Source organism: Salminus brasiliensis, chromosome 11, assembly GCF_030463535.1.
Source record: "Salminus brasiliensis chromosome 11, fSalBra1.hap2, whole genome shotgun sequence".
NCBI lineage: Eukaryota > Metazoa > Chordata > Actinopteri > Characiformes > Bryconidae > Salminus > Salminus brasiliensis.
Window position 1 is genome coordinate 22,078,564 of NC_132888.1, and position 24,584 is coordinate 22,103,147.

At 39.5% G+C, this 24,584-nt stretch overlaps 1 protein-coding gene across 4 annotated transcripts; it reads left to right on the forward strand.

Moving 5' to 3' along the window:
- The first annotated feature begins 773 nt into the window (after nucleotides 1-773).
- alcamb (activated leukocyte cell adhesion molecule b) lies at nucleotides 774-23,238 on the forward strand. 4 transcript variants are annotated; one of them, XM_072692201.1, is made up of 16 exons: nucleotides 774-1,026; nucleotides 12,926-13,032; nucleotides 13,448-13,661; nucleotides 13,770-13,834; nucleotides 15,616-15,703; nucleotides 16,267-16,443; nucleotides 16,906-17,030; nucleotides 17,192-17,324; nucleotides 17,455-17,567; nucleotides 17,651-17,777; nucleotides 18,223-18,344; nucleotides 19,273-19,405; nucleotides 20,160-20,189; nucleotides 20,595-20,703; nucleotides 20,901-21,014; nucleotides 21,166-23,238. In XM_072692201.1, exons 1-15 carry the CDS (start codon nucleotides 969-971, stop codon nucleotides 20,992-20,994), a joined length of 1,695 nt encoding a protein of 564 aa, XP_072548302.1. In that variant the 5' UTR covers nucleotides 774-968; the 3' UTR covers nucleotides 20,995-21,014; nucleotides 21,166-23,238. The 4 variants fall into 4 exon arrangements, with proteins under 4 accessions (XP_072548302.1, XP_072548303.1, XP_072548304.1 ...); XM_072692202.1 differs by having other exon boundaries at nucleotides 20,598-20,703; XM_072692203.1 differs by lacking the exon at nucleotides 20,160-20,189.
- The last annotated feature ends 1,346 nt before the right edge of the window (nucleotides 23,239-24,584 follow it).

Sequence of the window (24,584 nt, forward strand, 5' to 3'; positions counted from 1 at the left end):
TAGTTGGATCAGGTGGGGTGGATTAGGGATGGATCCAAAGCGTGTTGGAAGTCTGCTGGAAGACCACAGGTGTAGAGCCGCAGGAGTGAAATTGTAATATGGTGGCATTTCAACCATATGTCAAGTTTGTCAACTTTACCTTAAAATACTGTATGTTTGTGTGTTTACACATAGTATTGTCAATGATTTCAGTAAAATATCTTATAGTTTAGTGCAGTAAATTTCATTACTGGCACCCAAAAACCTTGTAAACCTCATATTGTACATTATTTAAAAGGACCAATTTTACTACTGTCCAAAATTCATGATGAATTGACCAAATGGAATGGATGGTCCAAAATGACCTGGAATAAATTACAAACTGACTTACTTTAGTTAAGAAGATTTTTTTCTTATTATTTAAAGTTGCCACTCTGGAGATAAATGGTGTTTGCGTGACAGCAACGAGTTACAGTCCTTTGCTGGCTGGTACTATTCCGCTAGCAATTTACTGTACTTTTGTGGTGGTAATTCAGATTTCATCCCGTTACAAAAGTACAAACAAATAAACTTTATGACGAACCACTTCTTTCAGTGTTGTTTCGACCACTCTTCGCCATGTTAGAGGTCTATGTTTTTTAAGAGTTAGGGCGAAACTCAAAGCGCCATTTTTACAATGAAGCAGCTGGACCGCAGAAAGCGCTGCGAGTGACGGGCGGGGCTTGGCGTGGGCGTGGGCGTGGCTTCAGAGCCCTATAGACGCGCGCGCATTCGGAGGTGCGCACGATCGCCACACTCATCCCTGGTGCGGAGAAGACGCGCACGTGCGCAACGGCTCCCGAAGTTTGAATTCGCTGACGCACGCTCTGAGAGTTCTGCGACCGTTAATCCCCCCGTCGAGAGAAAACCTCTGGAAAACCCGGAATTCCTCCATATTTGAGGCTTTTCACTCAGGAAAGAGGGTCGCCGACTCTATTTTCTAGGCAAGGATGCGTTTGACTGTGTTTTCTGCGACTGCTCTGCTCGTCATATCCGTGCTGGAAACAGGTAACGACCCTTCATTCACTTCTCCTCACTCCTCTTGTCTTAGCATCGGGTATGCGTGTGTTAGTGCTATAGCCTCCTCACAGCGGTCTGTAACACAACGCTGAACAGATAGCAGGGGGGCTGGGGGGCTCTCACTGCCTCACTGTTTAATGTGAACCTCTTCAAAAGGTTTCAGAGTAAATAAACTAAACCCTTATGAAATCAGTAACTCGTTTAAACTGGGGTTCGTGTGTGTGAGGAGTCGGGAAAAATCATTAATAAGGTTTAGGGGAGAGATCTACAGATGTGGCCGTTAACGGTGGGAAGGTATCTAGCTAAGATTAACCGAACTCGTCTCCATGTTGTTGAGCTCCGGTGTGGCCAGTGATCACAGAAGCGCAGAGCATGAAAAGCTGAAACGAAAGTTTGCACCTGTTGTATATGGCTGCAATTTTATGCCGTTTTTAGATAACTCTTTTTAAAAGAGTGTGTGTGTGAGAGAGAGAGAGATAGAGGGAGAGAGAGAGAGAGAGAGAGAGAGATAGAGGGAGAGATAAAGGGGGAGAGAGAGAGAGAGGGGGGGGGGGTTGGAAGAAGGAAGGCGTTGGTTTTTCTCCCTCAGGCTTGAATGAGAATGTAGTCTTATCAGGTGAAGCGGTTCAAACTAAGTGTAGACTCAAGATTAAGCTGCACACTGTCGTCTTCACCATCATAACTACCATTATCATCATCACCAACATGATCATCATTATGGCAGTTTTATCCCACATTATCCAGACCCTCTCAGAAATGGTATCAGGAGCTCTGCAGTTGCCCACAGAAGAGCCATTTGGCTCAGGGGACAGTGATGAAGGACCATTTGTTCAGATCTGAATGGACTAGAAATGGACCTCAAACCAATCACAGTGTTTTAATGTGTGCTGTGACCAATCATTTGGTTTAACCAGTTCCAGATAAATCAAGATATTCGTGTCCACAGCGTAACAAAATAGTTATAATAGTAGTTGTAATAATTATTATTATTCTAAAATAATGCTGTTTCATCTTTAACCTCCTCACATTACTGTTTCCTCAGTGTGATTAGTATTGCAAATTATACAATCCGGCTTTGTTTAATAAGAGTGTCTTGTGTGGAGTGATTGACAGCCTGTCCTGCAAGGTTACAGCGTGCTGTGTGACTTTACTGTGGCCTTTTGTCTGGCTTGTCTCAGCCCTGTCAGCCCTGTCCAGGTTCAAAGGATTTAAACTTATCTGATAAGGATGTGATTGTACTGAAGCTGTGTGAGATTTAAATTCCACAATTTATACTGAATGTGTCCTGTAGTCTGCTTTACTGCTTATTAGTAAAACTAGTAGATTCAGATACGATATGATAGGGAGTGAAGACGTTTTGCCAGGATGTAATGATGAGCATGAGGCTTCCTGCCTGAGGTTTAGATTTGAGTAGATTTTTTGATACCTTTTAGGTTTCAAAGTTCAAAAACGTTCTAATTTCAAAACAAAGTATTGCACAATAGTATTTCTAATTGTGCAAAACTCTACAACTGAGCTATAAACAATTTTTTCACATATCAAGGTTTCCACCAACAAGGGCAAATGAGACCCTCAGATAACAGCAAAAGGGCGTGTCTTCCATAAAGTTGGTGCATTTTTTCATTTTGCAATAATGTGTTGGAATCCTTACACCCTCAGTACTTCACTGGATATCTGTTGTTCTAATAGCATATCTTCTTAAACAGTGACTATTGCCAGACCAGATAAGACTAAGAGCCCTGAGAGGGGCCTACAGCAAACACTGCGACATCTGTTTTTTGTTCTTAGTGCACAGCCACCTTGTCTCCCCTCCCCCGACCACTCGGGGGACACACTACTGGCAGAGTAGTACTGGCACCTGGTAGTACTTGTTTAGCTGGTGGGATTCTCCAGACATGCATAATTTGAACCCTTCTGAGAAATGCTTCTCATTCATACGTCCTTTTGGCGTGTTTACAGGCACCGTATAGACATTGGGCCATTTTAGAAATGCCAGTCAGTGACAGAGACCTGATTCTGTTTATCAACAGATCACTTTAAAGTTACGACTGGGTTGTCCCCAGAGCACACTGTCAGCTTTTGTCAGAAAAAAAAAAAAAAATAAAAAACTCACATCGTCTTTGTGAGGCAGTTCAACATTCTGTTTCATAATTTCTTTGTAGAGCTACATTCAGTTCTCTTCGTCATTTCTGTCTGTGAAAGGAATGTGCAGGGATCCTACCAGCTCACAGCTACGGTTTCTTTTATTGTGTCACTGTGATTAAAATGCTAGCCTGCCATAGTTTGCTTAACTCTGCTTGCACCAGTCCATCCTCTTCCAGGGATTTTGGCCTACCTTAAGAGACATGTATGCATAATAAGGCATTTTTTATACATATTTGGGCATACTTATTGGAAACCCAGTAACCCAACCCTTTTCTTACTGTGGGTAATGGTTTTGCATTTGTGTGGTATTGGAAAATGCCTCAGAGACTTTCAGTGCAGTTTAAAAATAAATTATTTTGTTTTGGCCCATGGCTGCAAGCAATACTTTCTGAGCAGTAACTGTGGTGCATTTTTAAACACAAAAAATGTATCATTTTATCAATTTTGAATACTTGTCCCACAAAGGATTCAGGGTAAGATTCAGACAAAAAGGGGTAAAAAAATAAATAATGGTGTTTTCCTCTGTGGCTGCATATGCTGATATGATTTTCCATTTCCTTCTCCTCAAGTCTCCAGCCATCACCCCCACCTGCAATATCTGTGTTGTTGCCAGCAGCACCGCTATTCATAAGAAGCACTTTATCTGTTATCAGGCAAAACAAGAGAACAATTGTCTTGTGCTAGAAGGGGAGGGGACATGTTGCTTTACGACAGGGCGAGAGGGACAGCGCTGTGTTCTTAGCAGCAGCACCCTTGTCATGCAGGAATGCCTGCCATTGAAATTCATGAAGTTGCCTTCGGCTTTCTAGAACTTCCAGTGCTTCTGGAGTCCCACCCTGAGGCCGGACAATGAGGCAGGTTGTTTCCCTTTTTGTTATGCAGTAACCCCAAGAACTTCCACAGACCCCTGCGGGCTACATTGTCGGGCGAGTTTTTCTTAAGTGATGTATGTATCATTGAGACATCTTTAAGGGAGCTCTTCTGTGCTGTAATTAAAGGCAACGGTATACACCCCAGCTGAGAGGGTGTTATCTGCTCTGTTTTTCTTTTATTTCACACCTTTACTTATCTTTCTGAAGGGAAGGACCTTGGATCTCATATGAGCACAGCACATTCAGTCTACAAGATATTGTGTGAGAGACAATCCTGTTCTGTCTGTGGAAAGTGGGGTGGCTGGAATGATTATGTAGATTTACAGTAATTTGGCTTCATCCTGTGCAGTGAGGCCACCTTTGGTTCTCAGTGAATGAGCACAGTGGAGAGCTTTATGGATGCCTTTTGTCTTCCATGCTGGCAGCAAATGGCTTTATTTTGTTGTGTTCTTACAATAGTTGAAAATGCGCCAGCTGCAGGGGGACAAAGGAGCCACGCTGCATATGTCTCATTGAGAGGGTGTGTTCAGGAAATCAACCTGACTGCTACAGTAAACGCTGAGATTGGATTTCTGTCCCCACAATAATTATCAGGTCGCTGGATAATTGAAAAAGTTAGGGGAGCTGTGTACCACTGCTGGGTTTTTAATTCACTTGTTTTTGAAGGAATATAATTCTTTATTCAAATTTGACATTAGCCTTTGGGCTTCAACGTTTTGTTAGTATATATTCTAGTACACACTGCACCCTTCAAAAGGGGGCTTTTCAAGAGTTCTTTAGTAAAGGCAGTGGTTCTGTGGAGATGTCAAAGAGACATTTGAACGGTTATTTGCCGGTTAAATGTCTCTTCTGGATAATGGAAACCCTCGTATATGGAATATGGTTCTGTACAGAACCAAATGTTATGATTCAAAGAACCCTTTTAGTACTTTATAAAACACTTTGGTGTATACCTATGTAGCTGTTAGTTGTGTGCCATTTAAATGTTAGCCATGACCTACATTCAGTCTTTGTGTAGTCAGTGCTGTAAATTTAGTTGACACTGGAAACTCATAAGTCATCTGTGTTATTCAATTTATTTTCAGCATAATCAGCCTGAATGTACATTGTAAACAGGTTGATAATTGAGCAGGCCGGTAGTTTGTAGACAGCTGGAGGTCTGTTCATTATTGGTTTGCTTTGAGTCATGCACTTCAAGTTTTTTTCTTGAATACAAAAGAGCTCTATAGAGCTGTGTGTACTTCACTTCTGAGTCTTTATTTCATAGCTGCAATTACTGAATAGCCTGCTGTGAATTCCAAGCAGAGATCTTACAAATATACAGAAACTCTTTTTATCTCTGTAATTCAAATGCATTAGAGTGACCCTTAGCATTACATGCTTTCAGTTTTAAGAGCCTGTTGCAAATCCGAAAATAGCAATCACCAGTGGGGGCTGATTCTAGCTCATAGTACCCTACATTTGAACAAGTGTATGTGACACAGTGCAGCATTACCTGTGGTCTGTCACCACATCTGTTTGGTGGAAGGTACTTATGAATAGCCATTGTGAGCACAGGCTACAGATGCAGTGTTGTGCACTTCACTCTTTTCAGAAAAATAAACCTTTTGTGTTCTCACCAACACAATCGAATCTTGTCCCAACACACAATTCCCTTACATATCCATGCATTCTGATCATAATGTTTCAGCTGAAGTTGATGTGCTTTTTCTTCTTGTCCAGAGTATGTTTGAAAACATAGAGGAAAAAAACTTTTGAAAAGATATCATGCTCTCAGATAAAAAAAAAAAACAGATGAGGAAAAACATCTCCCAAGACAGTTCAGGGAAAGAGAACGCTCTCCAAACTTCACTTTGAAAAATAGTAATTTAGACGTGACTGTTTTTAACTCGCAAAGCTAATTCTTGTTCGCCTAGTTTGAAGAAAAAACGCATCTCAGTTTAACAGGCAAATGCTCAGCTGTCACCTCTTTGCCACTAAAGCTCAGCTCACAACACTGCCAGTAATCGCAAAGGACAGGTGTCGTAATTGTGTTTCTCTGGAAGTGTAGCATTCCACAGCGCTGCTCGTCTTGTTTCCAAGCACTGTTAACCCTTTGAAGTCTTGGTTATTGCTGGTGATACCAAAAGCATGGTCACATGTAGAAAAGTAAAAAGAAAGAACTAAATTGAACTGTATTTCACTGTGTAACTGATTAGGTCATTAAACATGTAATTTCATAATTGCATTTGAATAGTATACAAGAAACAAAAGAGTAGACTTTTACGGGTTAAGCACCCACAGTGGACATGACACATGGCTCAGTCCTGTCCTGTGATCTGTTACTTTAACCACTATGTGTGCTGCTGTCCGGATCTGCAGTCTCCAATTCAGTCTTGGTTTCAATGGAGGATCAACACTGATCTGCTGTATGGGCTTGCACTTTGGTGGGCAAACCCCTAAATCTGAGACATTGATTCTTTGAGGCAGGCAAGGAAGTGGGAGAATAGGGTGCAGGTGGGACGAGCTTTTATTTAAAGCAACTTTGATGTCTTTGCTTTGAGTGTGCAAGCCAGTACAGGATGCCCCTGTGGTTTGCAGCAAGCACACCTGTTCCAGGTGTACAGCCCCTTGTACCTGACAGTATGTTTGAAAGTCGCTTTCCGCATTTTTCTCTTGACGTTTAGTTTCTGCGCTGGAGTTTGAAAAGGGTATTCCCTGGTTACATTTCCTCTATGTGGGGCAAACACACAGCTGTAAAAAGTTATTCATTTACAGTATTGACCAAACTGGGCTAGTGTTTTATGTTGACAATGCAGATTTTTCTTGTCCGGTGGTACATGCCTGTAAGCGTAAGAAATGAAATTGTTGTGAATCCTGTTAAGATCCTGCATTCTTAAGAAACATCTTAAGAATGCAGCTTTAAGTGAATGCTTGAGAATAGACAGGTCAAGGTGCAGCATAAGACCTGCATGACCCTCTAAGAGGTCTGCTCCAGACAGGCCTTAGACGGTAAGTCACACAGAAAAGTCCACAGGATCCACTCTTCTGGTTAAATTGACATAGTGAAGGAGCCATCATAAATTGCTAAGAAATACATTACTGGTTAGTTCTAAGGGAAAGGGACAATGTCTTGAATGCCAGTTTGCATTAGACCGCCATGCGTGCCGTTTCTCTCAACCAGCAGATATCTCTTGGAGATCGATATTTGCACAGCTTATGTTTGTGCTGCTAACGGCAGTTAATTCTTTCACTCTGCTGCCCTTTGCAGCGCTCTCTTGCAAGACTTGCAAGGCTCATCCAAGAGAAAGGGCTTATTGAACTCTTATTACAAGTTAGCTGACCTTCATGTTTTGGCACCATTACTGATCGACAGCTGCCCGCTCCTTGTTTCTTGCGCTGATATTATGAACACAGAGGCTTTGGAATTCAAATGCACTCAGCCTGTAGGCATCTGTGGTGGAGATAAAGAAGCTGCCTTGATCTTTGCCAAAAAACTCACCTTGCTGTCTGATGCAGAGGCAGTTGAGCATAGATTCATGTTGTCAACAAGAGAACTCTAATATTAGGAACAATCTCTACACTCAGTGAACGTCAAAGTCTATAACCTAAATAGAACATATCCAATCATTTTTGTGCATTTTAGTTTTTGTCGTAAGGTCCCTGTGTACTTTTGACTTTCGTGTGGATTTATGTAGCAAATGTACCAATGGCATAACACATGGACAAGGCTGTTTTCAAACATCCCATTAAAATAAAATAGAGTTAGGTTAGGCTGGGTTGAGATGTTAGTATGACTTTAAGACTAGAGTAGATCAGTGAGCCTTTTGTTTTTGACTCATTTAAAAAGCAGTCCAGACTACAGCACGCTTATATAGTTAATAAACAGCTCAGCTCATGTAAGCATAGTTCAAGAAGTGGATAAAGCTACCTATTAGTGTATTACTTGCAGAATGAGGTAATCTGAACATTTTCCACAGACAGCAAAATGTAGACACGGTCATAACCTGAAGCTTAAAAATTGCATTACAGGTTAATGGACCCTGACGGAAGTGTCTTGACTGTATTAATGGTTCTCTGTATTTTCCTTAATGGCTGGGCATAAATGGAAGTTGTTGCTGGATCTTTAGGGTCGGGCTTGTTGTTCACTGTGATGGGCTTGTCATTTTAAGAAATCCGTGAAGGCCCCCTGGGGGATACCGCCCATCGAATCCATAATTTAGAACTTAATGGACGTGATTCCAGAGTGCACTTATCCCTCAACCTGCCAAGTGACTTTTTTTAAAGTGATGGTCTGTCATGGATGTTGACTTAATTTATGCCATTTTGGAAGAGCTTTAATGGCTCTTGCTTGCTGGATTGAGTAGAGGAGGACATTTGGGGATCTGCTGTGAGTTCAAAATCAATTCATGGGCAGCCTGTCGATTGTTGAAAATGACACCTTGTAATGAATCTAGCCTCTCTTTATTTGAGACAGACCCATACACACAAACCCTTTCAGGTGTCTCTGTGGTGCACTCTCTGGTTAATGGTTAGTGAACATCCGACCTAAAAGCAGCTCCTTCCTGTGGAAAGGAAAAGCAGAGTGTAATAGCCTAGTGTCCATTACTGAAAAATGGTAATTTAATGTATTTATTAATCAATATCCAAATAACAAATTGCTTTTTTAAATATTTAATAAGTAAAAATTGGAAATGTTCAGCCTTGTGAGATCGTCTATCATTGCAATAAATCACTTATGTAGTCAAATCCAGATTCAAATGGAGATGTAATTAAGGGCACAGATATGTCCCGTTCCACATAATGAGGTCTATATTGAAGAACGTGAAATGTATGTCCTTTGTTTCAGCAGTGTGCTTTTTGTTGTCCTCTAGGTGCTATAACAGCCATTGCACTCCAGCAGACTTTTTGCCTCTTGTTGCTCAGACCCCTGATCGCTCATTGTCATAGTTTTAATGACAAGACAGTATGCCAAGGAGGAAAATTGTTTGTATAGAAATTTCAACTTCAGCTCTTTTATTGATGATTGCTGACACCTCTTTGTGGCAAAAGCACAGCTGGCATTATATCTGGTAGCATGATTTGTTGGTGCAAGAGTTGCTGCTTGAGCTTCCGACAGAATTTTATCACTATCTCTAGTAGGAACAAATATCTAGAAAGCAAAGTACCAGCTGCATTGTCACATCGCATGTGAACGCAGAGTTGGGGTCTGCAGTGTGAAACTATTTTATAGCAGAACATGAAAACGTATATTTACATTACACTTGGGCAGTTGAGAGCAATAATAAAGCATGGTGTGATTGTTTGAGCGAAACAGATGAGTAGGGAAGTGAGGGGCAAGTGTACTGCTGAAACAAAGCACCTGTTTTTTAACCATGGAAGAAGGGTGTCAGTCATTTGTTTACTTCATTTAGTGCACAGTCCTCAGCCCTGAGGAGGAATTCCTTTTCCATGCACTTCCTTTCCCTTACCCTGTTTGTGTGTTTATCTGGTGTTCATTTTCTAATGTAGGTGTTATGGAGTGTTTTGTTTGCTGAGTGGGATTAGATGGAGAAGAGCTCTTTCAGGCCATCACTGCCTGTGGCATCCAGGGAACAGAAAGACTATTATAAACGCATGTAGATATTAGACAGCTGTTGCCTAGCAATTCTGCTCGGACGGGTTCTCTTCTGCCCATTTTGCTGTCACTCTACACCAATTCAAACAAACCACAGCTACTTTCTACCCACAGAAAAAAGGGAAATGTTAAATCAATTTGAATAATAATAATAATAATAAAAACCCAAACAACTGTGTATTAAGTTCATGAATTTCATCTGAAATTTCAATTTGCACAGAGCAGATAATCACATCATACTGTTATGTAATTCATTATACATTGAGCTCATTTAAATTTCAGAAGAGACATTGTCTACAGTGCCAGTTAAATCCATCTACTTTTGACATATGGATCTTTTAATAACCTGTTGAAATGGATGTCTTAATGATATTAGAAATCTTTGTAACTGAAAAAACATTATAGAAAAGGTCAAACACTGGCGTCAGTTCCTTTTGTTGCACAGGAACTAAGAAACAAGTCTGTACAGGTCTGGAGTCTTCAGCAGGAAGCTTCCTTTGGCGGGAATGACAGAGGGGCTTCATCTCTGAGCAAAAAAAAACAATTAATCCTTTGTGACATTCGGGCATGTATCTGTGCTTTTGGGTGGAACTGCACTAAAAACTAAAAACCATAAATTAGGTTTATGGTTTATGATCCAGTTTCACCTTTTAGAAATAAAATTAGGTGAAATAGACCTAGAGTAAGTAAGTAAGTAGTTTTAAGATAATAATATGCATTTTTAAAAATGCCTAGGAAGTGCCTTAGAATTTTAGTTTTTTTTTATTATTAAAACCACAAACATTGTAACAAACAAATGTAACAACTCTATTGGTACACCATAGAGGATAGGGAAGGGAGTATGTTTTTTTTTAGAAAGCATTGAATTTGCACTGAACAAGGGACAGTTGTACGTAAATACAGAGTTTACAGAGAGCACACTTCTGTATTTGTAATGCAGGTTAGACACATGTGTATGCTGTCCAGTATGTGCTGTCCCGTGTGCAATATTCATCCCCCAACAGTCTTCCTCAGGTAGAGAAGGATGTATATTGTGTGTTGTGGTTTTACCTGTTAAACTGACTGTGCTGAATGTCTGAAATTCTTGCCTACAAGGTTGTAACGATACACAGGAATCACACCACGGGTTTGGACCTCGCAGTTTGATAAACAGGACGAAAACAACAAACAGGTTTTTTTTTGAACAGACAGTAGTGCAGGCTCTTTATCATAGTCTTGACACCAATCAATTTCAGCTATGCCTAGCATGGCACGTTATTTACTTGCTAAAACTTACAGCTTACAGGGGTTGTTTGGGACGGATCCATGTACCCTTACATCCCTACTACATACATATAAGCTATAAAATACAAGTAAATTCATGTTTCATATGACTAAGCCTAAGGGGTGCATACCTTGTCAACACTTATTTTATGCATTTATGTAATTTATAATATGATATCATTTTTACTAAAAACAAAATGCAATAAGCTCAGAATTCTCATAACAAGTTATATGGCCAGTCTTCAATCATAACCTTTCATCATTATCATTGATTTTAAACATTCAATGACCTTTACTTTTTTTTCTTTCATTTTCATCAGGGTTTGCCTTGACTGTCCATGAATGGTGCACTGGCAGATTCTGTTGTCTTTATATACTCCATAGTTTTGGAAGTTATTTGCTGTTCTATCATTGTGGACCTTTCGCTGTACAACAGCCAATTTCAGCTCTTAATAACATAGGGCTTATATGTTCATCTCCAGAAGAAAGTGGAATTAAGAGTGGGAGAGAAAGAAGTAGGTCTGATTTCCCTTGTGAACTCGTAGTTGAGAGCTCTTTCTGCGGTGAAGACAGGTTGTTTTTCCATATCTGCCCTTATTTTACTTAGTATTCAACCTGGCACCACAAAGCCAAAGCAAACATTAGACAATTGATTACTTAGGTAAGGCAATTATCTTTACAATGCCAAAAGAATTGTTGTATTTAGCCACTTCAATGTTGTTTGTGTGGAAAAAGGCTTTTTGGATGCCCATTTTAAAAACTGACTGCATCTAGCTTAATTTGATTATTCAAACTTTCTTACTGCTTTGCCTGACAGCCAGACCAGGGCCTTTACCATAATTTAAACATTCAAATCTTTGAGCCAAATTAAACTCTAGTGCTGTAAGCATCTTTAAATATTTTATTTTGTTTGTTGTTTAACTTATATTAGGTTACAGAAACATAGACTATGTATCCAAATGTGTCCAGAAATCTTAGATTTTAAGGTGCACTCATTGCCGACAGGTGTTTAATTTCTCTCACAGCTTGGGTAATCTCTATTGGAAAGCATTGTTAATAGAACAGGACACTCTGGAACAGCTGCACATCATTCTAAGGTCATCATGCCTGATGCCAAGCATCGGCTCAAGGGATATAAAATTCCATTGCACTGGGCTGTCATAAAGTCATAAAGCTCTGTCCAGTAACTTCATGGTGTTGATTACAGTAAAGCTTTTTCTTCATGTTTGTCTACACTCAGAGCATGATCTTCACAGTGCTTCACAAAGCTTGTATATGCATACAGTTTCCTATGATACAGTTTATGTTTATGTAGGGGTCTCTACCACTTATATTTTCTGTTTCAGCTTGTGGCATTATAATGACAGCAGGATATAATTACATTCTCCAGCCAAGCACAACCAACCAAACACAAAACACTAGACCAATAAGAGTCTATACTCCTAAATTTTTTAAACTATGTATCTGTGCAGCCAAATGCCAATAAATGTAATTTGCCTAGGAGACTGTATGAAACATGTATTGTCAAAAAACACAATAGCTGTCTGCAATTCCCAGCAACTCCCCCATAAAAATCACCACAATAAACAACACAGTGGCCAACAAATACCTTAAAATGAATAAAATAGAAATGTGGTCTGAATCTTTTTGTTTGATTATATATTTATAGTTTCTGACTTACGGATGTTCAAAATATTAAATATTAAAATATTTTACACTTACAGAGAAAAGAAGGAAAATGCTCTGTTCAACAGTCAACTTATTACTGTGAAACATTTGTAAACCTATATTAAAGGATTATGGCCAATTATATATTTTATTAAATGTTCATATGTTCTATATTAACATTTTTAGCAACTTGCAGGTAGGGCTGTGCTATATATTGTTTCAGCATCATCACAATGTTTGCATGCATAATAATCACATTACAGGATGTGCAGTGTCATGTAAGGGACAGTGTTGCCATGTAAAGTTTCAGTTGTTGCTAACTAATGTTTCTGTCTTATTCTAGTGAGAGGCTTTGAAACTATTGTTGGCCAGTATGGGAAAACCATTGAGGTGCCTTGCAACATAGAGAATGCCAAGCTAGAGGACATCTTCCTAACTAAATGGAAATATGTAAGTTGTGTGTTAATCAATATTCTGCCTTCTTAATGAGGCTAACAGAAATCCCATTTTCCCATTTTTCATCTTTGGACATAATTCAAGATGTTATCCTTTATATTTTGTCAGCGTTTTAGAATAAATGGACCAGTGGAAATGATATTTAATGATTAGGATTGATTAGAACTAGTCAATGTAAAAGTGTGTCATTTTGAATTGATCTATCCATCATATATTCTAATGGGCACAGTTTCAAAATAATTCAAGTGAAAAATGGCAAAAAAGGAGCCACAAGGTTTGCATTATATAGGACTTTTATTGTGCAAATGTAATTCTAGATCATCTGTAAATAAATATACATTACAGAAGATATTGACATATGATTATGGCTAGTACTGTTTTACGGAAAAGGTTCAATTATTTTCCAAAGACCAACGCAGACAGAAGCACTGGCGACCTCCTGAAAGCTAGGGGACAGAATGTCACAATCACGGCTGATGTGGAGTACCTGGGCAGAGTGAGCCTTACAGAGAACCTCAGCCTACGCATTGCCCAGGCCAAACTGTCTGATCAGAGGATGTACACCTGTATGGTGGTCATTGGGACAGACATATTTGAGTACCCTGTTCAAGTGACAATTCTGAGTAAGTATGCACAAATAACATGGATTATTAGGTCACAAAATTAGGTAAATGTACATGTTTGTTAATGTCTATAACTATACCAGTCAGTATTGTTCTCCTTCCCCACAGAGACACCCTCTGGACCCATGATCGCCAATCAAGCTAAAGAAATGGAGATTGGAAAGCTAACACTGGTATGCCAAACATTTACTGTATAGTGGTTAGGGGTGTAATGGTATGTGCATTCGCACCAAACTTTTATGATACGGACATCAGTGTACACCATTCTGACCTTTTTAAGTTCATTTCAAATCATGAAATTATAGTGAATTGGACAAGGACAGTGTGTCGACGTTGTTAGACAACTGTGTGTGTGCGGAAACACGTTTAAACATTCTAACATTTACATTTCATGGCTTAATTAATATACCACAAGCTATATGACACCATGTGGAACAAACTGTAATTTGCATAATTGTTCAAAATCAGTTAAAAGAACCGTGACTTTTGTGTACCTTTACATCCCTAATAATGGTAGAATTTCCAGGAAGGATTTCAATGCGATGAAAAAAAAATCAAGATGAGATTTTTTTATGTTCATCTCCATGGCATCTTGGGTGTTTGTACAGACATACTTTAATAAACCTCAAAGGTTTCCATCCACAGAGATGACTGGGGTTGAATTATAATAGCTTTTTTGTCTGTGTGGCTTCGCTTGAAAAACAGTAGAATAAAAATATTTTCGAATCATTTCAAATAGGCTTTCACAAAAAGGGCACAGTCTAACACAATTGCAGTATCCATTCTTTTGATATTTGTCTAAAGTGAGGAGCCTGCAACTCCCCTTTGATTGTTAGCTTTAAATCCTTCTGATCAAATGCTTTCTTTTTTTATCCATGTGTGTAAGTATGTGTCTATAACACTGATTCTACCCACACTGAGCACTTTATTAGGAACACTATACAAAAACTGGGTAGGGCCCCCCTTTTTGTTCAAAACAGCCTCAGTTCTTCATTGCAGGCAACTCACAGGATGTTTGAAACACTGTGAAATGTTGTGATATTACGGTGCGTTTTAATGTGATTGTGTCACATCAGTCTTTCGTTCTACCACATCCCAAAGGTGTCCAATTTGATTTAGATTTGGTGACTGGGCAGGCCACTGAAAAACACTGAACTTTTTGTAATTTTCATAAAAGCAGCTGGAGACGACTTTAGCCATTAGAAAAGGGATAAATTGTGGCTGTAATGGATGCACATGGTCAGCAACAAGTCTTCAATAGGCTTTCAATCGGCTCTTCAAGTGGCATTCAGGTGACTGGTATTGATTGTTATTTGCATGGGTTCATGCTTTTGGTGCCAAATTCTGACCCTACCATTTGCGTGCCTCAGCAGAAATTGAGATCCATCAGACAAGACTATTTTCCAGGTTTGTTGAGTCTTTGCCCTCTGCAGCCTCAGCTTTCTGTACTTGGCTGACAGAAACCTGGTTTTAACATGTTGTACATTCTGAGTGGATAAGTGCATAAATAAGAAGGTGCTCAGTGAGTGTACATGGCTACAAACACCTTGATTTAATGCTTAGGCATCAACCCTCACACACTATTTCATCAAAACCTAATCGTTTATAAGTTTAGTGGGCCGTCATCCTTTAGAACGCCCATGATTATATTAAGCACATGTTTTGTGTTAACCTGTTATTGAGAGTTCACAAGTGTAGATTAAATCGCTTAATATGGATTATTAACCATTGTGGTCTTTCAAGATGTAATTTGGCGGTTTGGGGCATTATACCTGGTTAAGGGCCACGTACAAACAAGGGACAGCTTCTAATACAGACTGCACTTATAGTTAGAAAAATATATTTTTCACTTAAAAGGCTTCCTCTGATCCTCTGAACTGTTATAGATCTGATGTTTGATATGCACTGAGGCGATTGTGCCTGTTTTTTTGTTTGTTTGTTTGTTTTTTTGCAGCTGGGAGAATGTTCTACCAAAGATGCCAACCCTGCAGCTAAAGTTGTATGGCTCAAGAACAACATTTCACTCGAGTCTGATGAGAAAGGTACAAAGCATTTTAAATTGTAATGACAGCATGAGAAAGGTATAAAGCATTTCAAATTGTAATTTCTAATAACTATACTACCTCACTGGACTCAATATTTATTGCACACTGCATGATTTTGCACACTACCCCTAATTTATTTATTATTCTTTGTCTGTATTGTGTTGTATTGTCTATCTGCACTTACTATGTTGCACTTGTGTTCTGTATGCACTGTGTCTATGTTGCACCGTGGTCCTGGAGGAACGTTGTTTCGTTTCACTGTGTACTCTGTATGTAGTTGAAATGACTTGACCACTTGACTTGACAGGTGGATTGTGAGTAATATGGCATTACTATAGTATAAAATAATCCATCACGTTGGCCTTAGAGGAGAATAAAAGCATTTTATTTTATTTAGAATTTGTCCATTCATCATAAAATGATGCTACACACAGGTTTTTAAAATAAATACACAAATGTAGTTGGTTTGAATGCATTTGTGTGTATGTAATTATGTTTGTGCAATATTTTAATGTTTGTGTAATATGTGTATGTAAATGTAGCATGATTTGTGATTTCAGTGATCAAGATCACCACAACTGTGCAGACAGACAAAACAACCGGCCTTGCATCTACCTCCTCCACGCTTGAGTATGCAGCTGTGAAGGGAGACCTGAATGCTAAGTTTGTGTGTGCTGTCCAGCATAAGAGCCTGACTTCAGACTTATTGTCCACTCCTGTAGAATTCATCATTAACTGTAAGTATTTCTCCTGGACCCCGACCACGCTTTTTCATTAATGATAAAAAAAGATACATTTACTCAGTGATGGATGCAAGTAGCGTTATTGTGAATAAGCAAATTGCACTGATTAATTGAGTGTTTTGGGTAATTCAGAGTGGGTCATTTTCCACTTGAGGTTCCTCTCCCGAAGACTCTTATCAGAATTTACTGGCTGACTGAATTGCATTCAAAAAGATGTGAAGCTAGGCTATTGAAGGTTGAATGGGGCTTTGTTGGGCGCCTTAGGGCATGATTATGAGGGAATTGGCCCCATTGCCACTCTCAAAAGCTCTCCTCACCCCTGGAGTGCACCTAAAACCGCCACTCTTGAGATAAAGAGCCTCTCACTTGCACATTATGAGGATCCCTGAAGTGCCCCTATCTGTTGGCCTTCCATTTCGAGCTAGCCCCCCAGTTTCACACCTCTTCTCTCCACAGACCCCACTGAGAAGGTTAGTCTCCAGGTCATCTCTGCAGACCCGATCAAGGAGGGAGACAATGTGACCCTGAAATGTAAAGCTGATGGGAATCCACCTCCCTCCAGCTACAGCTTCCACATCAAGGTAAGCCAGCTTGATAGCACCTCTGGTGCTTCATTCCAAGGATTCAGTTCACTCCTTCAGTGTCATGCAGTCCTTTTCTGCTGCCAGAGGCAGGGTGAGCTCTCTGCTGACCCTGATCAAATCTGTTAAATATTCTTCTCTCTCTCTCTCTCTCTCTGCAGGGGAAGAAAGTAAAAGTGGAGAACTCAGACAGTTACACTCTGACCAGCGTAACACGGGCCAATACTGGAGAATACAAGTGCTCCCTGGTGGACAACGATGCAATGGCAGCCTCAGTGAATATCACAGTTATGTGTAAGTCATTACTCAGCCAACTTCATGGGCTGAAGGAATTAGAACATTTTTTATTATAAATGAACATGATATATATACAGATACATGTTACAATTACAGTTACAATTAATTTTCTCTTTATTTGTTGTAGATTTGGACATCACCAGCATTGCGAACGGAAAAGTTGTTAAACAGTTAGATGAAAGCTTTGAGCCAACACTTGTGGTGAATGCATCTGGAAAGCCACAAGTCTCCTGGTCAAAAGTAAAATGAAACGATAAAGATTTTTATTAAAATATATCATGCCTAAGGCTTTGCAATTTCTAATGAATTATATTCTGCTTTAGAACAATGCCAGGTGGAAGTCACCTCTGAAGTTTGACAAGTTGAAGTACTCAGACTCTGGGGTTTATGAATGTGTGGTTTCCATGGCTGGACTTGTCAGAAAAGCCTCATTTGAACTGATTGTTCAAGGTAAGTCGGTGTTGCTACAGCCCTAAAAACAAATATGCTATAAAAGGTTTTTTAAGTGATGCCTTAGAACCATCTCATAAAAGAGCTTTAAAGGTTTAAAGAAATGTATGCAAAGGTTCTTGTCCAAGGAAAGGTGAAGGGAAGGTTCTTCAGGCTCTCTTTTAAAAATGGTTCTTAATGAAACCAAAAGTGATTCTTCTATGGCATCACTCAAAGAACCCTTCGTAGCGCCTTTATGTTTTAAAAGTATATATTTCCTTTAACCTTGATTAACCTTGTTTGTCATACTAGCCGTTGTCACATTGGAATGTAGACATCCTCTCATTTTAAGTTGTATGTATTGACATTGTGCCACATAAGCTGACTTTATATCATAAAGCTACATCAGCCACCTGAATCAGGTTTACTGTCTTGCTTGACTAAGGATGCTTGTATGTTCTTGCAGGTGCCCCAGTGATCAACAAGCTGACCAAGCGACGCAGCAACAATGGCAATTTCAAGGTCCTGAGCTGCGAGGCTGAAGGCTCACCCAAACCTACCGTGCAATGGAGCATCAATGGCACTAATGTGAGGGTTTACTCGTTACCACTGTCTTCTGAACATCCTGCTGTCTGCTGATAGACGCACATCAACATGTGGATTTGACCTCATAAAAGACTGTCAGCCTTCTTTTTATTAGAGGCTGTAGTGAAGCCAGGGGATTCTAAACAAGATTGATGTGTTACAGGGGAACACTCTAAAACCGTTCTCTTCTGATTTTTGTTCCTCAGGTTTATAGCTTTTTCTCTCTGACAGTGGAAATACATTCAGAGAAAAAATAATTTCCTATGAGACAAAGTGTAGGCATACTTAGAGCTTTTGGGAGCATGTCAGACATCACAACCTAATCAATTCTTATCAAGGCATTACTGTGTGAGCATAACTCTCATGGCCTGTCTATTGCCTATGCTAAAAGTCGAGGTTTAGAATAAACTTAGCATGGCACTTAGGAAATCAGCTGTCGCTAGTTGCCTGTACTTTAGTAAATCAAGTGGAATATGTAATCAACCAAACTCCCTTCTCTGGCCATAAGCAGAATCGACGTTTTGTCTTGTGTTTCAGTTTCATAAACACAAGGACATCAGGTCCACAGACTCTCTAATGCAATGCCATCAGATTATAGTTACATCCCTGTGCAGAGTGTTCTTGTTCAACAGATAAAAGCAAAAACACACTTGCTATTTCAATAACTGGTAAGTTTTCTGAAAATCACAACAACAAAGGACTTTTGTATGTTTCTGCTTTGTTAGTGGTAAGCTGCGTAACAGCAGAGTGGCACATTGGTACAATGCTGCCCTCAAGTGGCACTTAGTGTAAATGCAGCAAAGGTTTACAAAAAAGGGCTAATTAAGTTGTTTTGGGGTCTCTTTTCTATTGTACTATAAACTGTTGACCTAATCAAAAGGTTATTTTAGCACTGAATAATAAGAATATATATTCTACAATGTAATTGCAGGCTACTGAGACCCCTTATGTGGAAGGGAGGGTCACACACAGAATCACCATCATTCCAACAGTTAATCTCACAGTCAACTGCACTGTTTCTAATGAACTGGGCCAGGCCTCAAAGAGCCTTGACGTGTCGACTCGTAAGTATAGTCCTCCTCCGCAGCTTCATGGATCTGTCACATAACATCAAAGCACTCACTCTCTTTTGCTGGGTTTGTTCTCAACAGCACTCGCACTGTCTTGGATGGATTAATACTGTAACAGACAGTCTTAATAGACTCACACTAAAATCATCACTGTCATTAGAAATGTCATCAGAATCTGAAAACATTTTTTCCTAGCAAATCATGTTAGTTTTTGTGTTTGTTGTTTTTCTGTAACACTACCATTCTGCAGATACAGGATATTCTAATGACAGTGTTGAAATAGGTCCTCGTTTCTGTTTGACAGGATCTACCCAATGCCACTTGAGCTTTCCCTTCCTTTCCTGTTTCTTTTTTCTTTTCTTTCCTGGGTTTATCAGGATGCTGGACTCTGTCCTCTGTCTCTGAACACATGCTGTCACTTTGCATGCTTTACAAAGATGTAGTGCCCTATTCAGCAAGCCCTGTGACCATCACGCGAGCTTTTGGTGCTCCAATTACAGAGGCTTTGATCAACATTGTCAATCGCTAATGCTAAAAGCCTAAACACTAAAATGTAGTTTTTTTGGTACCCACTGCTCCTGGGATGGTCACAGTAGTGATTCAGCTATTTCTGTCACTGGAAATTGATTGATAGTGGGTATGAGTATTCTGCAATCACTTTCACTGATTTATTGATGAACGATTTGCACTGAACTCAAAAAGAGTTTTAAAATACACACAAATTGTATGATCTTGTATCTGATTGCAGTATTTGAGGAGGTGACAGTGGACAAACAAGGTGAGTTCAAGAGGTTTCATAATTACTTTCCTGTAAAAGGACTATCTCTCTAAGTAGTGTAGATAGTAGATAGTTGTTTGATTAAATAGTATATCAGGAATGTACACATTGCCTTTTGTGTTTTATACTACTTGAGCTAGTCTTGGCGATGTACTGGGTCTGGTGGAAAGTGGAGGACCTTAAGAGCGGACGCTGACCTGCCCAGCATCCTGACAGAACCTGTTTTAACCATCAGTGTTTTATACTCATTGTTTTGTTACGTGTCCACAATAATAAGCATCTGCCTGTTTACATAACCAAGCTTTTTATGTATTGACAACACAGTTTTCATTCCTCAGTCTCCCCTGGCCCACTAAACATATTGCTAAAGCTTCGAGTTCATTATGTTCCTGCACATTTCCTCAGCAGAAGACTCTGCTGACCAGACTCGAGTGGCAGTGGGGGTCGTCATAGGTGTGATCCTGGCAGCTGTGGCTATTGGCCTGATTTATTGGATATACATGAAGAGAACCAGGTACCATTTATAACGAAGTGATAACTCTATTTATACTCTATTTACATTTAAAAAATACATCTGATCTGATAAATCTGAGTTCCTGGATTTTACCAACTTTTCTCATTTTTATGCAAAATATTTTAAATGCCTTAGTAATGATCCAATGTGTGCTACTTAATGTGGAGTAAGCTAATTCAGTCATGTCATCTGCTTAGGCAAGGTACCTGGAAAACTGGAGAAAAAGAGGACGGCACACAGGAGGAAAGCAAAAAGCTTGAGGAAAATCAGAGTCAAAAAGCAGAGGTGTAAAACCAAAGGATCCTTTCAGGGTGAGAAATTGATACTCATCTAAGGGCTTTGATTTACTTCTCTGATCTAGTTTTATACATACTTTATCCAATACTTTCAGTTCACAGATTCATATAATGCAGTGATTGCTTTTGTGGAATCCTTTTTTGAAGCAATGTCTTTCTCTTACAGGAGAGGAGGCAGTATTGTAGCAAACTGTATTGCAGTCTGTGCAAATGTACGCAAAGCTGATAGTAGGCCGTCACATTCAGCTGATGGGCTGCTGTCTGTACCAATGTCTATAATAATCTTTCCATCCTTCTACCAAAAGCGAGACCTTCTAAATTATGTGTGTTGTACAGTTGTGTGTAATGTATCTGTTTGGAAACTTGTGTATGTTAAACGTTAATTATGTTCCCATTTATATTTTTTGGATTGATCGTTCAAAGCAGATTCCATTTGGTTAATCCAGTTTACCTCATGTGGAAAAAAAATAGCCTTTAAACTGTGACTACCTTCGCATTTTGGAATAAGGTGTTATCTTGCTGTTTTTTGTTTGTTTTTTTTGCTAGTGATTCATGAGGTTTTTTTTTTTCCTTTTTTTACATTTCTGTGCATCACTCATTTTTACTTTTTATCAGATCACGCATATTATCTGATACATGACTACTATTCATAATTTTATTTGCAGTCTGTTGAGCACTTGCTTGGGTTTCAGTTATGTCTTCATAAGCATTGATTATTATCTTCATGAAATAAAACGTTTTGGAGGTAAAATAAGCCTGCATGTGGGAGCATGGAGCTGCGTTTACTTAGTGCATCATCCAAAAATAATTCTAGGCTTCCAGAAAAGCACATATCGATGACCAGATAATAAGGAATGTGAACATGTATTTTTTTGTGTTTGGCGTTTAGCCTGTTATTATTGACTTGATTAAGAAGTGTTTAACATTTGAAGTAAATTCCTCTATAAACTCTGTACTACCGGTTCAGTATCATCAGTAGCCTCAACTTTAATGAGTATACAGACTTTTTGTTTTGGAATGATGGTTAGCTTGACAGATAGATTGCCGAAACTGGCAACCTGTGATGAAAAAACATGCTAGTAATTAGTGACTGGTTTGTTTTTTTGTTTTGTTTTTTGGGGGGGGAGGGTAGCTGCATTGCTAGCATTCAAACCTGCTGTTGTACTTTTACCTACTTGACAGTCATACAGGCTGCCGATGTACTGTTACCTACTTGACAGTCATACAGGCTGATCTGATGGGTATTTCTTAACTTAAAAACTCAACTTCAGCCCAATCTCAAGCCTATCTCATTTGGAGAAGGGGTGAAGAACATTGGTAGTCGACAGTCCTGAACTTTGGTCTTAAGTTACTCGGTTATCTGTAAAATCCTATGTATCCTTTATATTCAGATTGAACCTTTTTAGGCCTCTTAAATTGGCATCGGCCATAAAAGATTACAACTGATTTCACATGCTTTGTGGCCTGTGATTTGACTATAACCTCATTGTTTTTGACAGTGTGTAACAGTCTTATTATCACATACAGACCCCACTACTCTGCTGTTCCAGTTTATGACGTTTTCAAAAATGGAAAAGATGATGTTAATTTTTCTGTATGTCAACTTTGTAATCTGCTGGTGGTCTGACCTTGCAGAAGTGAATGCCTAAATCTGAGCTATGTGACTCTCCTGTGTACTTGAGTTTATTTTGTTTAAAGAACCTTTATTGTTTAAAGAACCATGTGAATGCTTCAGAGTGTTAAATGGAAAACAGGAACTCTGTCTAGAACCACGTCACAGTTGCGGTACAAACTCTTACCTGTTGTTGAACTGAAACTAAACTAGTGTGAATGCTTTAAATCTGTAAATATTGCTGAGGTTTTGTTATTTTTTGTGTTCTATTTATATTTTTTGAGCTTTTCTCACGGTTGGCTGTGTTTCATTGTTCGGTTAGTTTAACACATTTCTCTAAAACAGCTGACCTGCCACTGAAAAACGTAGTGAGACTCATGGTGTGTTCCTGCAGGCTGTACAAAATGTGATACTCTATCTGCTACTCTTTCTGTCTGTATATTGGTGCTTTGTATGCCAGAATTAATTTCTGTACCTGTTCTATTTGCATTTAAGCCACCAGTGAGACCAAAGAGAGTGATTGCAGCCATGGAAGTGTTGTAAATACAATTGTTGATTTTGGTTATTTTTTGTTTGTTTTTTTCTTTTTGTACCTTTGTTTAAAATAAAAAACAACATTTTAGACAATACCTCAGCACGAGTTTACTTTACTCAAGTATTTGATCTATGATGAAAATATTAACCTCCGCTCCAAATCTGGGTACGCTCACCACGCCGTACCAATCCTGTGCCAAATAGCCCATCCTTGGCCAAGAGGCCTTGGATCACATGTATTCACCCAGCTCAGAAACGCGGGTGATCTGCGTGTCGGTCTGAATAAGAACATCTGCCAAACATCATGAATGTAAGGACCTTTCTACACCTGGCATTAACCTGCGGATAGTATCTGGATCTACTCTGATCGGATTCTGTTTACACTCGCCATTAAAATGCATCTCCAGTTTGACCGGATGAGGTCCGTTTTCACGTTCCCGCGTAAACTGCATACGTCACTTCCGTCTTACTTCCTGTAAACAGCGGTTCCACATCAAACTGTCGTGCTCCGGGTGACTGAGAACAGTGATGGTTCTCACATTCCTGTAGCGGCTCTATCTGGAAACGTGGCGGACTGTTTAAACCGCAAGGGAACAAACCCCGTAATACTGCTCTTATCTTCCGGTCTGTAGGCATGAACGCACACGCCCACGCACAGACAGAGAGAGGTCCACAGTACTTATTACTCGTATTTACTCGACGTGTTTCTGCTTGCCTGGCGGAATCCGAGCTCAGAAACCGCATTCCGTTTACACTTCTATTAAATGTGTGAGATCCGTCTCTGACCATTGTCTCCAAATGTGGTTGGAGGAATCCGATCATAATCCGATCACAGTGCGTCCTGGGGGTGTTTACATCTACCTGCCTTTGGTGTAAACAGGACCTACATGTTCAACGTTCAGTAGACAAAAAGCATGCAGTCTGACTATGATTGAGGGGGTTTTATAGAAGGGAAACTCTACTGGAGACGCAAAAAAGGCTTAACTTTGGTTCTGCAGATTTTTACTTTTTGACACCATTCTAATCTGGCAGTTGTTCCTCACTTTGTGATGAATGGACCAATAAAAATGCTCCATAATTACTATGAAATATTTCCCACTAATAGCAGATTGCACATGATCTAATTGATCTAATTGATCTGCTTCCCACAAGTTCAACAAATTCCTACAGTGGTTAGAGTCTTCTTCACCAACCCAGTCCCAAACGTTCTCGGTAGTATGTATAGTTAAATCTGGTGATTGTGTTGTCCAGGATGTCACCTGATCTCGTCAGTTTTTTCAACCAAAAATGCGATAGTGAGGTTCTTCAGTAAAGGAAATCGTACTATCCAATTTAGTTAAGAATGACAACTCCAAAGAACCACCTGGATACTTATATGGTTCTTTGCCTGGTTAAGGCGTTCTTGGCATTGGTGGGAAGCCTTTTGTGAATGGTGCTAT

Coding starts and splice junctions, on each gene's coding strand:
- alcamb (XM_072692201.1), top strand. CDS start 969: ATGCGTTTGACTGTGTTTTCTGCGACTGCTCTGCTCGTCATATCCGTG. Junction 17,568..17,650: donor CACAAGTCTCCTGGTCAAAA/GTAAAATGAAAC, acceptor ATTCTGCTTTAG/AACAATGCCAGGTGGAAGTC. Junction 20,190..20,594: donor GGTGACAGTGGACAAACAAG/GTGAGTTCAAGA, acceptor ACATTTCCTCAG/CAGAAGACTCTGCTGACCAG.